The 15777-nt window shown below is 40.3% G+C and overlaps 1 protein-coding gene across 2 annotated transcripts in view; it reads right to left on the bottom strand.

Annotated features, from left to right (window-relative positions):
• LOC117268816 (sodium/potassium/calcium exchanger 3) overlaps window positions 1–15054 on the bottom strand; it is a 35760-nt gene extending 20706 nt beyond the window's left edge. Inside the window, exons 1-2 of one of the 2 annotated variants that reach the window (XM_033645518.2) lie at window positions 14620–15054; window positions 1117–1230 (exon numbers count right to left, since the gene is read on the bottom strand). In XM_033645518.2, coding sequence (XP_033501409.1) covers window positions 1117–1230; window positions 14620–14722 — 217 coding nt within the window. In that variant the 5' untranslated portion in view covers window positions 14723–15054. The remainder of the gene's footprint in view (window positions 1–1116; window positions 1231–14619) is intronic. The other variant, XM_078172415.1, reaches the window with a different exon arrangement.
• Between the last annotated feature and the right edge of the window lie 723 nt (window positions 15055–15777).

The following is a 15777-nucleotide window of genomic DNA, read 5'->3' as shown; positions in this document are numbered from 1 at the left end:
CTATTTTTAAAAGGCCTAAAATAATTCATTGTGTGTGTTGTTTTTAGGCTGCACGCCCTCAGCAGGCAGAGTACATTTAAGGTGGTATTTAGGAGAGTGGTCTGAACAGGCCATTTGCATGGTATATTATTAGCATAACTATTTGCATAAATTTCTGCGAGAATACAATAACTGTGTGGTTTGCATACAATACAACATTGTGAGTGACAGCCTAATATTAGCACCGCCACAGAGTAAATGCAAATGATGGCAAGATACAGCACTGTATTCTGTCAGGAAGGCAAAGGATTTTTCATTGTGCAGCCGTGTTATTTTATCTACTCTGCTATTCTCCCCATACAACAATAAAGAGATCTCCGCTCCGATCTGAATTTTTAATAATAAAACTGTCAGCTGTGATGAATGCGGCTCATGTCAGCCAGCCGGCTAATCAGCCTGGGAACCAGAGAAACAGAGGTCTGATAATGGCTGTCGATTGACTGCGTGTCTCCGTGATAATTTCATGAGGAGCAGTTTGAATCTGTGCAAACTGTTCAGGAGTGCAACCAGACTCAGGAAGCACTGGAAGGTAACTTGGCATCTGCTAAAGACAGACCACCTTAGAAAATCTAATCTGACTTTCACTCTGGCAGCCTCCTCTTGTGAGCACCGTCTGTCTCCTCTGTCGGTGTGTGAGCTCGACGCCGACTACACACTCCTGACAACTGACACAATGCCGCATGACCTTTGAGTTCACCTGCAGGGGAGAGGCAGAGATCTCTGGTACACTCCGCCCTCCTTGTTTACCTGCATACACCACACACGCGCACCTATAAACAGCGCCAAACAGCTGCAGACTCCGACATCAATGCAATGCACACCATGCAGCCTTTAGGGTCTTGTGTGTGTGTAACTCAAATATTATACAACATTATCTACTCACAGGTGTTTCTACAATTTTGTCCACCACACAATTGAAATACAGGTCAGCAACATAATATTTACATACACTGCGATAAAAGATATTTTCCATATTGCCCACCACTACACTGAACAATGAAGAAGTGCTGCAGAGAGTTTGCTGGTCTGACCTGGAGGAACAGACGGCATCTATCGAGGTAAAGACGAGTGACTCACCTGCTCGGGGCTGATCCACGCTCTGGTTGTCTGACTTCTCTTGCATCAGCCTGCGAGTCCATCGTGGCTCCCCACTGTTCACGCCTGGCAGAAACCCAGAAGACTCTGTCTCTGCTAAAAAAAACAGCACCAGAGTCATTTAAGTGCAAAACCAGGAAGACATTTCACGCACAAAGAAGTAAACCTCTGAGCTTTGACTTTGGGATGGTAGAACTAAGGGTTTCATTATCGGTTGATATGTCTATTATTCTTTAATTCAACTTGTTTAGGAGAATAAAATGTAGAGCTGAAACAATCAGTCATTAAAAAGAAAAAAATATTGTCAACTATTTTTATGATTGCTTGTTTGTTTCATTCATTATTCAAGATAAATGTAAGGATTACCTACTTTTCTCTGTCTTTATGAAAGTAAACCCAACATCTCTGGGTTTGGACTGTTCATCATGTTCAAGACTTTTGAAGACATAAAGTTGGGCTTTAGTGAACTGTGATCGGCATGTTTTGCTACTGTCCAAATTATTAACGAATTAATCAAGAAAATAATTTGCAGTCATAAAAAAATATTTTCAAAAAATAATATAATAGAGCACAAGGTTATGTCTCACAACTGTTTGCTTTTGGTGCGTTCCATTTGCACTAGGAAGTGGGAATTTCTGAGTTCCCAGTCAGAAATGTATATTGGAGTCAAATTTCTGACTTAGAAAGTTGTAGGAAACTCACCAACCCCTACGCGACAAATACTCCTTTGCTATAGGTTGAGGCAACGATTTAGCCTGTCAAAGTTCACCAAAGTTAAACTCCACATGATAAGATGTGAATTTGCTTTGCCATCGGAGGAATTGTTTTATTCACCCCTTATTAAATGGAAGTGAATGTGAAAGCCAATATTCACTAATGGTAATTTCGCTCATGTGTGGCTGTATCTTAAGTCCAACCAACAAAAAATCCATGGACTGTAAAAATAATAGAGCCTTGAGTTTGGCATTTTGGCCGTTGCCATGTTGGTTTTTGAAGCCAGAGGTGACCATATTTGGGAGAAGGAGCGAGGGATGGATCTGACTATAAAGCTGAGGACACTGTGGGCAGACAGCCTGTCACTCAAAGCAGCTTGCCCTTAATTATGCATAACTTTGAGCCTTAATAAAACATAAACGGATGAGTTATATAAAAATTCAACCCCTGTGCAGTTGTCATGAAGGGGGAAATTATAGGTATAAAACTATAGCTAAAGAGACCAAAACTGTTTTTTGTTCCAGGCTGTAAACATGTTTATGAGGATCAACGCACTTCTGGAGCCAGCCTCAAGTGGCCGGTCCAGGAACTACAGTTTTTGGCACTACCATATTGGCTTGGTTTTCAGCCCCAGAGGTTGCTGGCTAGTAAAATCCCAAAGGCAGTAAATATTCAAATGTGAAAAAGTTGAACCTGTGGTTTCACTGGCATTTTTGTTTGATAAATGACTCAAAAAAACCTCATTAAAATTGCTGTTGATTCATTTTCTTTGATCAACTATTCAACTCATCCTTTCAGCTCTACTTCGATTTATTGCAGCCAGGATCTGTTTGCAGTCACAAAACTGACCTATGAACCTCTGACTGACTTATATGATATGATAGTTTGGGTTTTTAATTAAAAGATTTCACTTTTCCTCATAAAATCCTTAAAGTGTTGTCACTGGCACTTCTTTTTGTCCATGTAGTAATTGTCTCCAGAGTTATTCTTGTGTCAAGCAACAGCTCAGTGGACTGTAGTTTCATGTTTCTGGCTCTGGAAGATAGCGGCTTGCTCACTAATTCAGTCCATGCTGCCATCAGCTGTCCTGAGGAATCAGCACTGAAATCTTTATGGTGTGTGTCAGCGCTGTATTTCATCCCTTGATAGCTCATCTCTGTGTGGATTTCAGCTTTTACGACTTTACTACAGTGACAGGCGAGGAACTCCCCACAGATATATCTGTCTCATCATCTTCCTACTGGGGGAAAAAAAACAGATTTCCTCCACCACCACCCACAGAGATCTTTCCACTAAGAGCCGAGGAGATAGTGAGGCAGTTATTATTGCGCTCTGTACTACACACTGCCGTTTTATTTACGGAGCAGCTTGGTGTCTGTGTCTGATGCGTTTGGTGATTGCCAGGCGCTGTAGTGTCCCTTTGTACCTTACAGCTCAATGAGCCCATTTCACGAGGGCAGCGGTCGTGGCTGAGAGGAACCGTGAAGGCTTTCATGTCGTGGCATCAAGAGGAGCTCGACTCGTATGAAATTCAAATGGGTTTCTGCCACAGATGGCTATGCAACATTTTCACACTCATAACTGGGAGAAGACTCTAGCACCTCAACCATCTTGTCTTGTTAGAAAAGGGGAGAAAAAATGGGATGTTTCTTCGATTTCTTCAGATTCAGATTTTATTCACCCATAACAGTCTTATCAAGCAAAATATATTTTACAACATTGACAAGTGCTGAAATGGTCAGTTTATTAACAACTACAGAAACTAATAAATTGTGTAAGTCATTGGCAAAAAATTCAAACACTCTCTGATTACATTTCCTCATATGTGAAGATGTGTTTTTAAAAAATATTTAATTATTTTAACTATAACTGTTTGAGTTTTGGATTTTTCATGGACAAAAGCAAACTGAAGCACACTGGGCTCTGGAAACTTGTGATGGACATTTTTAAGTCAATCAATCCAGGGGCGGATTATCAGACAATGGGCCCCAGGGCACATTCATGCAAAGGCCCCACCACCTCTCCTATGGCAAGACACACAGACTTTTAAGTTGTTCAGGCTCTTTCTGTGTTGTTGATTTGCATCTTTGTAGTTGTTCTGTGTCTCTTTGAGGTAACTTTGTGTCTTTATTGGGTCATTTTGTGTCTCTGTCGTTGTTTAGTCCCTTTTGTAGTTATTTTGTGTATATTTTGCATCTCTTCCTGGTCAATACGTGGTAATTTGGGTCTCATTTTGCAGGTTACATTTTGGGTCCCTGAGGTCATCAACAGACTACCTTTAAGCAAAAATAATAATTAGTTGCAGCCCTAACAGAGTGGTGCAGGAATAAGTCCTAAAACCCGAAAATGGTTTCAAATTTTTGTTCCCTCGTCTCAAAGTTGATGGGTTTTTTGGATGGGTTTTTGGTTATGCCTGACATAGGGTCAGTGGTTAAGATCAAGATCAAGATCAAGATCAAGATCAAGATTAACTTTATTGTCCCACAGTGTGGAAAAATTTGTTTTGGGCCCTACACCCACACTGCAGCCATACAAAATACAACATGCAACATAGTACGCTGACAAATCCAACATTATACCTAACGTAGCAATAAGAAATACAAAAAGATAAATACAAAAATAACATCATATGCTAAAAATGCCTCTACAAAAATGCAAATCAACAAGTCATCATAATCCAATGCCAGTTCCGGCTTTGTCTGCCATTGTTTAAAAGCTTTACAGATGGAGATATGAGTGAGTTTTTAAATCTGCTGAAGATTGAAAAACACAAGGTTAAGAGACTTTCATGTTTTGTTCTACGACATAAAATACATCAGTACACACCCAACTCGTGAATTATGAAGCCTTTAGGTGTGTTAAAAAGGTGGGTACTAACAAATGGCTGAATGAGACTACTGAACGTCATCAAGCCGAACATGGCTTTACAGCCTTGTTGTTGTGGCAACACTGAAGTCATGCAACTGTAGTATAGTTTATTTATAGCCTAACGTGAGCTTTTTACTTCTGGTAATTGCATTTATGCTTCAAAAATCATTCATTTGTGAGGAATATCTTCCTGAATAAATATATCATAAATATAATTTTGTTTGCCACAGAGCTTACTTTCTGCAATAATCTAAAATCAAATGGAAACATCCCATAGGCTTTTTGATGATGGAATCAGGGAAACGCTTACTTCCTTGCCGGTCTACAAAAAACGTCATCCCTGTAGCACTCTATAGTGGAAAAACAAAGGCTCCCAGCTTGAATAAAGTGCATTAACATACATAAATGGCTCAAAAAAGTAAAGCATTCTTCAAGCGGGCATCTGATTAACATGTAACTTTTGGTTAATCTGACATAAATTACATTATTAATGAAACATAAATAGACTAAATAAACAATACTTTCAAGACCTTATTCCCTCTGCTTGCATTCATAAATTCAATCTTCATGTGATACTCGTCTCCCAGAAGGTTGTCATTATAGAAGTTAGACTCTCTGATTCCTTTCCAAGCCTTTATATCTTCCAGTAAGTTTGAGGGTTCTGGTGTTGCTCACACTAAGCAGTGTTTCCCGCGGGAAATTGTTTAGGCGAAGCGGTAAGCCACCCAGATCTTGGCGGCTCTCATCTTGTGATCAACATGATCAGCAGTGACGTTAGTAGATGGCGGCCTAAACAACAGCCCCTTATGAAATATGGTTTACTTCATTAAAGTGTATTAATTGCTACAGCATGAGGCAAGGTGGAAACGGGAAACAACATCCTGCCTGAGGTTATAAAAATGTGCTAAAATTGGACACCAAGATCACAACCTCAGTCTCCACTCACACAGTCTTCACTCTGACTCTGAGCTTTGCGTTTAAGTTGTGTGTAATTCTGGTGATCCATGGTGTTTAAGCGAACTTTACTGTTACAGTGATTGGTCCTCTTGATAACACTGTCTGCTAAAGGCCTCAAATGTAAATATAGAGGAAAGAGGTTACAGAGGGATCATGATGTGTGATGAAAGCTGATGAAACATGAAATGTGGTGTTTGTATGGAAATATCTTAATCCTGCTGCGACACGCCTCAACATAAACACACTGGTTGAGTGCAGAAAGGTAAGTGTAAATACCATTATTCCTCCCTCTACACATCAGTATAATAATGCAGACTGTGTGGAACCTCTGAGCTTAATTCCTATATAGTGAAACTTATATTATTTTTTGTATAAGGCAGCAAAGAAGTCCCATGAATTCCTCTTGTTGCAACACATGCTGAACGGAAACCAAATGTTGTCACTGCTGCAAATCATTAAACAGCACCTATTTGATATTTAGGCCTGAAAGAAATCGGAATTTGAAACATTAAAGTCTAATGCCACAACACAATCATAACACTATCATCTTTTGCTTTCAGGAAAGTTAAACCAGTGTTGTCTCCTTCCTTGGCAGACACAAGACATTTGATCCTGTCAATGACACTTCGACTGGAAAGACCGGCTTCCTTCGGTGTTACCCCAAACAGGTTCACTACCTCCACGGGACAAGACTGCACTCTGTGTTAGTAAATGTCTCTGACCGTGAAATCCTCAATAGTGGTAAAGCAAATAAGTACGGCTGCCTCTGAAACCAGAGTCTCTGGATATTGCTGTATAAAAAACAATATTTCTATTTCAGTCCGACGTGCGGCGCTCCATTTCCTCGTCAATAACAGTGCAGCCCTCCAGATCTCCACTCTGACATTCAGAATGAACATTTATGAAGTGTCATGTTGCAGTAAGAGGAGAGCTGATGAACATTTGATTTGATTTGACCTTAGATGGAAGCTTAACCACAGTTGCATAAATATCTGGGCAGAAACAAGTTCAGAAACACCAGCGTGGAGAAAAGCTCAAATCAGGATTCTGTCACGAGTGCAATTTTTTTCCCATGATGATGCAAAAACAACTGAAATTCCTGATATTGACTGCATTTTGATTTTCATTTTATTCCTTTGTACAGTTCTATAGTTTTATAGCAGAGTTGTTCAAAATGTGGCCTGCGGGCAAGTGGCGGCACTCAAAAACATTTTGCGTGGCCCCTGAACATGACATGAAATGTATGCATTATATTTTAATCATTGATGCATTACAATACTTTCACTTTCAAATGCCTACATTTAATACACTACTCAGATACTTAGTCAAACTCTGCCCCTTTAACATGCCGCAGTTGGGAGAAATCTTCCTCAAGAAAGGAATCTCTTGGTTAAGGTTCAGGAAAAAGTTGTGGTTTGGGTTAAAATTAATAGATTTCTGTCAGAACAGGCATCCTGGGAGAAAGTCTACAAGGAAAACTTCTCTCAGGTTAGAAATGATAACTTGGAGAAAGCTGTGGCATATGGGGTGCCGTTTGTAAAGTGGCTCACGCTAAAAATAACATCAACATTTTGCCACATTTAGCTTCAAACAATGTTTAAAAAAGTGTTGTGAATTTTTTAACGTCACCTTTTACCACATTTACAGGAATATTTGTTAGAAATATATTAAATAGTTAAATCTAAATATTAAATGTGGCACCTAAATGTTAAATGTTAAATCTAAATATTAAATATAAATATAAATATAAATGTTAAATCTAAATGCTAAATATAAATCTAAATGTTAAATGTTAAATCTAAATGTTCTGGGTGAAACTAAATATTTAGCTAATATGCAAATTTACACTGCCGGTCACCGGAAGTACCAAAATAAAAGCTTGAGATGGTCAGACTGTGTTTATAGAATCAAATAACGAATTAAAACCAACTTATTGGGGGAAATGGACACTTGAACATACATTAGCGTGATAATAACTACCTAAAATAACAAGATACGTGTTTGGAGAAATTTTATTTGATGTGTACTTTGAGTTGTTAGTGTCCCTTCGGAGGGAATCACCTTGTTGTTTACATATACTTCCGGGTAGAAAACCAGCGGAGTTTAGCTACATATATATATGCATATCTCACATTTTTCACGTCACTATATCACTGTTTAGACTAATCTGGTCTTTGTAAAGTCTATAAACACAATGATTGAACAAACATTACTATCACGTTCTGAAATTAATAACATGGTTATCGTAGATTAGCGGGGCTAACCGTTAGCTGTTAGCCCCGTTAGCGGTGTCTGTAATGACTCATTAACTCTAAACGGTCTGTGAAAAAAAATATTTTTTTCCAGCGGATGTCTTAGTTACAACATGATTGAGCTAACTGGAGTAGTTTCATGTCGTATCTGACAACTGGAGGCTTTTAACAGATGACGTCCTGATAGCTTTGCTGCTGCTGCAGCTACTGATGCTTTCTAGACATTGTGATTTCCCAAAACTGAATAAATACCACACATCGCAACACAAAACTGCTTCGCTAGCTCAATCATGTTGTAACTAAGACATCCGCTGGAAAAAAATATTTTTCCGCTGGAAAAAAATATTTTTTTCACAGACCATTTAAGAGTTAATGAGTCATTACAGACACTGCTAACGGGGCTAAGAGCTAACGGTTGTTAGCTTAGCTTAGGTTGTTAATCCCTCCGAAGGGACACTAACAACTCAAAGTACACATCAAATAAAATTTCTCCAAACACGTTTCTTGTTATTTTAGGTAGATATTATCACGCTAATGTATGTTCAAGTGTTCATTTCCCCCGATAAGTTGGTTTTAATTCGTTATTTGATTCTATAAACACAGTCTGACCATCTCGAGCTTTTATTTTGGTACTTCCGGTGACCGGCAGTGTGAATTTGCATATTAGCTAAATATTTAGTTTCACCCAGAACATTTAGATTTAACATTTAACATTTATATTTAGCATTTAGATTTAACATTTAGATTTAGATTTAATATTTAGATTTAGATTTAGATTTAGCATTTAGATTTAACATTTAGGTGCCACATTTAATATTTAGATTTAACTATTTAATATATTTCTAAGTTAACAAATATTGCTGTAAATGTGGTAAAAGGTGACGTTAAAAAATTCACAACACTTTTTTAAACACTGTTTGAAGCTAAATGTGGCAACATGTTGATGTTATTTTCAGCGTGAGACACTTTACAAACGGCACCCCATAGTGGCACCTCACGGATATTGCAGAAGTTATGTTCTGTCATCAGCAGCGACTTTTACACTATCTCATCATTGTGGGAATATCCTGCCTTTATTCCTCTTCACCAATCTGTATAAACAGTACAATCACAGAATGAGGGGACAGAGTTGTCTCGCCTTTAAGCCGGCATCTCAGTGGCAACAGCACCAAAATTACCTCTATACAGGACAGACGGCAGGAGCTGGACACAAGAGTGACGTTTTAAAGATGTGTCACGCATGCGAACCACCACGGGGGATTAAAAAATTAGCTGCTAGCAGCTAGCAGCTAACTCAAAGAATAAGAACAGTGTCAGCAAATTGGGATAACTGAGGTCCAGGAGCACCTTGCTCTCCGAACAGAAGACGCGAACAGCCACCATATCACAGAGACTGTTTATAAAACACGTATGCTATATGTCACGCTAGAGACTGACTTTATTCTGTTACCTGACACACCTCATTTGATTCCGCCATGCCGGCATGCTGTCTAAAATCACACAGTGGAGCGAAATGATGCTGATCACTCTGTTAAAAGGTCTAATGCTAGTGATGTTCGCTAATAATAGCGCTTTTGGTTGACAAGTCCACGGTTTACTGTAGAAGTGCCATATGCGTTTCTCCTGTGTGGCCCTCAGTCATATGCTGAGTCCCTAAATTGGCATTCAGTCAACGAAATTCTCAGAAATCCTGATTTTAAAGGGTCAGTGGGTAACTTTTAAGAAAATAACTTTCTGTGATATTTGTTGAAACCGTCACCGTATCTTGACAGTAGTACAGGAGACAGATGTGCTATGAAAAAATGAGGTTCCTCTGGCTCCTCCCAGTGCTCCTCATGGCATTTGCAAGGATCCTCTGTGCCTGAATGAAAACAACCAATTAGAGCCAGGAGAAGTCTCTAACACAGTGTCAATCCCTGCTTGTGCTTGTGACCTGTGAAAGTGAAAGCCAGCTTTTCGTTGTCTGTCTCTGCTGTGCACGCTGTTGTTAGCAGAGGACGGATGAGCTGTTTTTTATTGCTGGTCGTTGTTTCTCAGCTGTTGTGTTGGCAAAACTCCTCTTGAAGATACGCTTAAAATAGAGCTTGACTAAGTGCAAGCATGCATGGGAGAGGAGGGCGTGTACACGAGCAGTGACTGACACTGTGTGAGAGACTCCTCCTGACTCTGATTGGTTGTTTTTGTTCAGGCGCGGTGGATTCATGCAAATACCATAAGGAGCACTAGGAGGAGCCAATGAAAATGATTTTTTTCACAGATTATCTGTCACATGTACATATATGAATAAAAAGAAATCTAAAATATATGAAAAAAGGTTGTTTTTTCTACCAAAATATCGATACTCTCGATCTTATGTTTCCATTTTGAAAATTGATCCGAGCATCACTTGGATCAACACCAAAACTCAGATCATTGTCTCTCTTCTACGTCGTATTTATTTGTATTTCAAGAGTAAAAGCGTCTGCGCACACAATGTTCCGTTGTCGTGAACACATCTATTGGATGTACTTTGCTTCTCCACTGCTTTTGTGTTGTCTACACTCAAATTACTTACTCCAGACCCAGCAGCGTCTTCTTAGTTTCACTTTCACCTGATGTCAGCAGTCACAAGCTCACCTCCCAGCCCTCCTGTTGACTGCTAGGGGCTGACATGGACCCTCAGTTATACCATGATTAGAAACGTGAGCACATCCACGTGACCATAGCTGTCCACTTACGTTCAATGTGGAAAGTGTGTCCGAGCCTGACAAGTTTAATTAGACACATATAGCAGTGATGGCTTAATGAAAGAGGGAAAAAACATGAGAAAGAGATCTTGCAGCTGAAACTGAAAAGAGGGGAGAAGGAGGAGGGACATGCCTCAGCATCCAGACCTCTGACACAGAGACTGAGTTCACTGGCAGAGTGTGTTCACAGAGGCTCAGGGGAGGAATATCCAGGAATATAGTAGCCTAGAGAAATTAGCCAAATCAGATCTTCAGCATTGGTCAGTGTTACATTTTCAACTGTAATTGGTCGTTAGGAGCTGTTACTTGAACTGATTTATGATTCAACTCATAAATCATGACACACTGCTTTCCCAGACATAAAAGTGCATGAGCCATTTTAATAATAAAAAGTATTGCCGATTCTGGCTTCGTAATAGTTGGTACTGGATCAAAACCAAATTGTGTGGCCATTTCTTCTTTTAATTTTCCAATTATTCTGATAACATTATTCTGAGTTTTTTGTGTGTAGAAAAATTTGTCAAACTGGTGGAAACCCACTAGAGGATGCCAAAGTCAGAAATGTTTAAATTCTACAGACTTTAAAGTAGCTATAATCAATACTTTTCGATTAGCAATGGATCACATGACAACTAAGTATATTAAGGGGTCGCTCGTACTGACGAACCTACAATGAGAATCATCACCTGACTCTGTATTTTCTCTCTGTTCTAATGAGCATTTTAGATTATTTTATCCTGTTTGTTTTTGAGCACACAGCCAAGTTTAGCCTCCCCTTTCTTTTCAGCTTTGTTTCCTGTCGTAACAAGCAGCGGCTTCAGCTGATAAACTGACTGTACGCTACCTGCTCAGCACCAATTGACAGGCAGACAAAGACAGTGACTAGCTGGTGAACGTAGTGGAGCATTTGGCAGCTAAAGAGTCAGATATTCCCCAGGAGGTAGTGGAGACCAAAAACAGAGATAAAAGTAGAGTAAATATTAAACTTAGGGTGCGTTCAGACCTAGAGTTGTCTTGCTTGGTCTGGTCTGAATCTGGGACTCATTGTGTTACAAAATTGTATAATTGCCTAGAGTTGGTTCGTGTTCTCACGGCAGCATTTACAAGTGGACCAGATAAAAAGGCTTGCACGAGAAAGCTGCTCTTGATTGGTCAGAATTTGCAGGAAAAATCCAGGAAGTAAACAAAACCTTGAAGAAGAGTACACTTGCAAGATAAACGTGACATTTTCTAATGTCACAATGGAGGGACAACTACGCAGGTTGATTTTAGCGCTGCTCATCGTGGACTATATTGCTGTCATTGTTCATTTTAGTCAAACCATACAGTTTGAAAACGAGGCGCGGCTCCAACTAGAAAAAAAGGCTGTAAAGGAAAATCCTCCGGGACCGAACATGATCATGCTTGTTTAACCCAAACAATGCGTAATGTGAGTTGGTTCAAATCGAGGTCGGGACACGTTCTCACCACAAACGAACTGCACAAGAGTTCATTTGTTCACTGTAGTGAGACCACCATGTCAAGAAGGTCTCGGCCCGGTTGTTTTGGTGCACACCCGAGTCAATTGCTGTGTTCACACCTGCCCAAATGAACTGCACTTAGGAGGCAAAGGAAATTGAATTCAATTGAACTGAACCAAACAGGGCAGGTGTGGATGCACCCTTACAGTCATCAGGAGGACAAAAATATGACTCCAAAGGATGCCAATGTTGCTTTGTGCCTGCTGGATGTGTACACAAGCTATTAGCTACCATTTTTGCTCTTTTAACCTTAAAAGATGATTTGTAATGTTTTTTCCACAGCCCCCATGAGACCAAACAATCAATTATTGCAGATTTATTATCTACTTAACTGTACAAAAAGCATTTTATTTTTGTCATAATGGAAACTGTTTAAGCTTTTCAATAAATGCTGAACTTCAGTCTATCCATTGTGTTGTCAGACAGAGCCAAGACATGGACGCACATCATTAAGTGTCAGCTCATAGACTCACTGCTACTGCGTTTTATAAATGTTTCTAAAAGGAATCCACTCGCTTGTACAGACGAGGGACGGCTATCTTAGAGATAATATGTTGGCCAGTAAGGCTTGAAATGTTTAGTTAAGCATTAAAACCCCATGAAATGGTTGGTTATCTTCAGCAAAGCAGTTTGTTGAATTAATTTATTGCTTCCAACAATGTTTTTTGCTTCTGGAAATGTTTCGTCTTGAGACTGTTGTCTTTACAACTCATAATACAAGCCTACATTTTTATTGTGATTTTAACTTATATTTTTCAATATCCAATCCAGTGTTTTTTTTTTTCTAGAATCAGACTGATATTATTGGTGTGTTGGTTCAGCACATCCATAAATGGCTCTACAAGCAGCGGTATTCAGGATGCTACAGTATGTGTAATATTTTCCAAGCATTGCGAAAGAGTAACCTGCCTGTCGCCATTACAAACAGCAGACCACATGCCTTGCCCTGTGCTTTTATATGGTTTAAGTTGAGCGGCCTTGATCTCGGTTCAAAAAACCTCTTCTGGTTGATGGCACACTCATAATTTAAAGGTGAAGTATAAATATTAATGACACGGCTCATTCACCGGGACACTCTTCCACGAAGGGCCGGCTTGCAATACTAGGATGAAACCTGGATGTAAATCAGACACTCCTGATATGAAAAGTTCAACGATTCATTTCATTATAACACACACAGGAGAAGGACAGAGGCTGCTGATGGGTGTGTGCAGGGGTGTAGTGGTAGTGATACGGTGGCTGTACTGCTAGGTAGATGGGTAGATTACCAAGGAGGAGGTGGGTATACTCTCCCCCTCATACATACCTATATATAAAACTGTAAATGGCCAGAAAATGATGTGGGTGTACCCCATAAACCCTGCGTGTACCCTCCACTACACCACTGATTGTGTGTGACAGTGTGTGACTGCATCAGCAAAGATGATGAGAGGATAATGAGCTAGGGGGGAGATGCCTTTAGATGCATACATACAGAGAATGAAAAACACATTCTTGTGCAAAGGCCAGCAAGGGCAGTATCTAAGGATATGTCCACAAAAAATTGTATCCAACATGTCTTATATAGTGTTTCTGCTGAGACAAAGTTAAAATAACCTCGCTCAATCTCCACCAACCCATAACCGAACTTATCCCCTATGATTGGATTTATACGAGCCACGATTTCTGTCTGCTTTATGTAATCACCAAACTGTCACCTTTCTGCAGTGTGAGTGGAGCAAGGCCAGAGGGACAGACGCTGGGAGATGGGCATGTTGGAAATCACTGATTTAAATATTTAGAAGCGTGATTCAGCTGCAGCACTGTTTGTTACTTTGAGGACAATATTTGCCACCGAAAATGGCACAATGCTGGACTGTGGTCAAGTTTTGCACCACTTGTCTTTGTTAGACAGTTAAATGCAGCTCCTTTCTACAATAATATTTACAGGGATATTCCAATACAAGACACTGCATATATAGAAAAAACAATTTTATATCCATGGATAAGAGGAAATGGAAGTACATTAGAGGTCCAAATGAAGACAAAGCACTACATGTTGTGCTCTGAATATATGGATAATGCAGCATTTTCTGCTAGTATAACAAATGTGGGTCTTCACTGAGACAATACTGGTCTGTTTTTAATTGTGTGATGATAAATATTTCTACAATTTCCTTTTCTCTTGATAAGATACTGAATTTAATACAGCAAATCAAACTTTAGGTCTAGCATCAGTGTAAAATGTGGGCTCCTGATAGCTGCACACATAAAATCAGATCTATACATTCATGTAAATTCAACATTCATATTGTGCACACTGTGTGTACTTATCAATAAGTGCTGCATGCTTAAGACTATTATATTAAAATAATATTAATTTTCCAGTGTGTATCCAAAGAATGTCCATATGATTATTGTGCACGCACGCAGGCGCGCGCAGCCCGTATGTCTATATTAAGGTCTCACCTGGTGCCTGGATGACCTGTGCGAGCCAAATGAGGGCGACCACTCCGACTCCACAGCAGCAGAACCGCTGGAAGGGCCGCCGGTGCCTCGCCGCTGCTCTCATTCCTCAGCCGGCCGCATATCCACCAGAAACATCTGTTGCTCTCTTTCTGACACTTGTTTCACACTTTCTCTGCAAACAAACAAGCTCTGGCGGCAGCAGCAGCAAGCGACTTCTCTGCCAAGTTGTGTCAAACAAAAAAAATCCCCGCAATGACAAAGCCTGTTTCCCCCCTCCGGACTCAGAGCTGACGCTGTGCCGGCTCACTCCGACAAACCTCCGGGTCGCACATAGCGAGGAAACGCGTGAAAAAGGCTCTCTGCGTTCATGTGTACAGTCTGAAAGGTCGACAGCAGATCCCACAGTGAGGTGCAGCAACAGGAGGCGACATGCTCTGAGCTCTGTGTGCTTTCGCTCTCTCTCTCTCTCTCTCTCTCTCTCTCTCTCTCTCTCTCTCTCTTTCTTTCCCTCTGTGTCTCCCTATCCGCTCACACTGTGGTTTACCTGTGTGGCCACCAGACGGCGACAAACTCAGGACTCCCTGTCAAGAGGAGAGAGGCAGAAATGTTTCCGACCCCGGTGAGATTTTAAAGGGGTAGTTCATTTTTTTTAAATGGGGTTGTATTGAATTCTTATCCATAAACAGTATTTCACATACCCTGGAAATCCAGAGTTCTCACGAGAGCACAATTTGAATTTGCTCAGCGAGTCACTCTGGCAATCAGTAATGATGCTCATTACCCATGCCCAAGAAACCGAGCTGCACCAATCACATCGGTGTATCTGATATAGGCGGGCCAGAGGTGAGCTAAACAGATGACGACAGCGCTGCGACAACAAAGTCCGGAATCAGTCAGTAAACATTGCAAGATGGCTACGGATGAACACCAGTTGTTTGAAACGGCTTTGGCTGCTACAATGACCGAGTTAGACTTGGCTTTTTCTCTAAAAGAGGAACAGAAGACGGCGCTCGAATCTTTCCTTTGCAAGAAGGACGTTTTTGCTGTTTTGCCGACCGGATACGGCAAGAGCCTAATCTACCAGTTAGCTCCGCTGGTAGCTAAGCTCTCGATACATCACCCCGTGTATTGCTCTGATTGGTCGTAGTGTTATCCAAT

The sequence above is a fragment of the Epinephelus lanceolatus genome, chromosome 11 (assembly GCF_041903045.1).
Source record: "Epinephelus lanceolatus isolate andai-2023 chromosome 11, ASM4190304v1, whole genome shotgun sequence".
NCBI classification, from domain to species: Eukaryota; Metazoa; Chordata; class Actinopteri; order Perciformes; family Serranidae; genus Epinephelus; species Epinephelus lanceolatus.
This window is presented reverse-complemented; position numbering and strand designations above follow the sequence as displayed.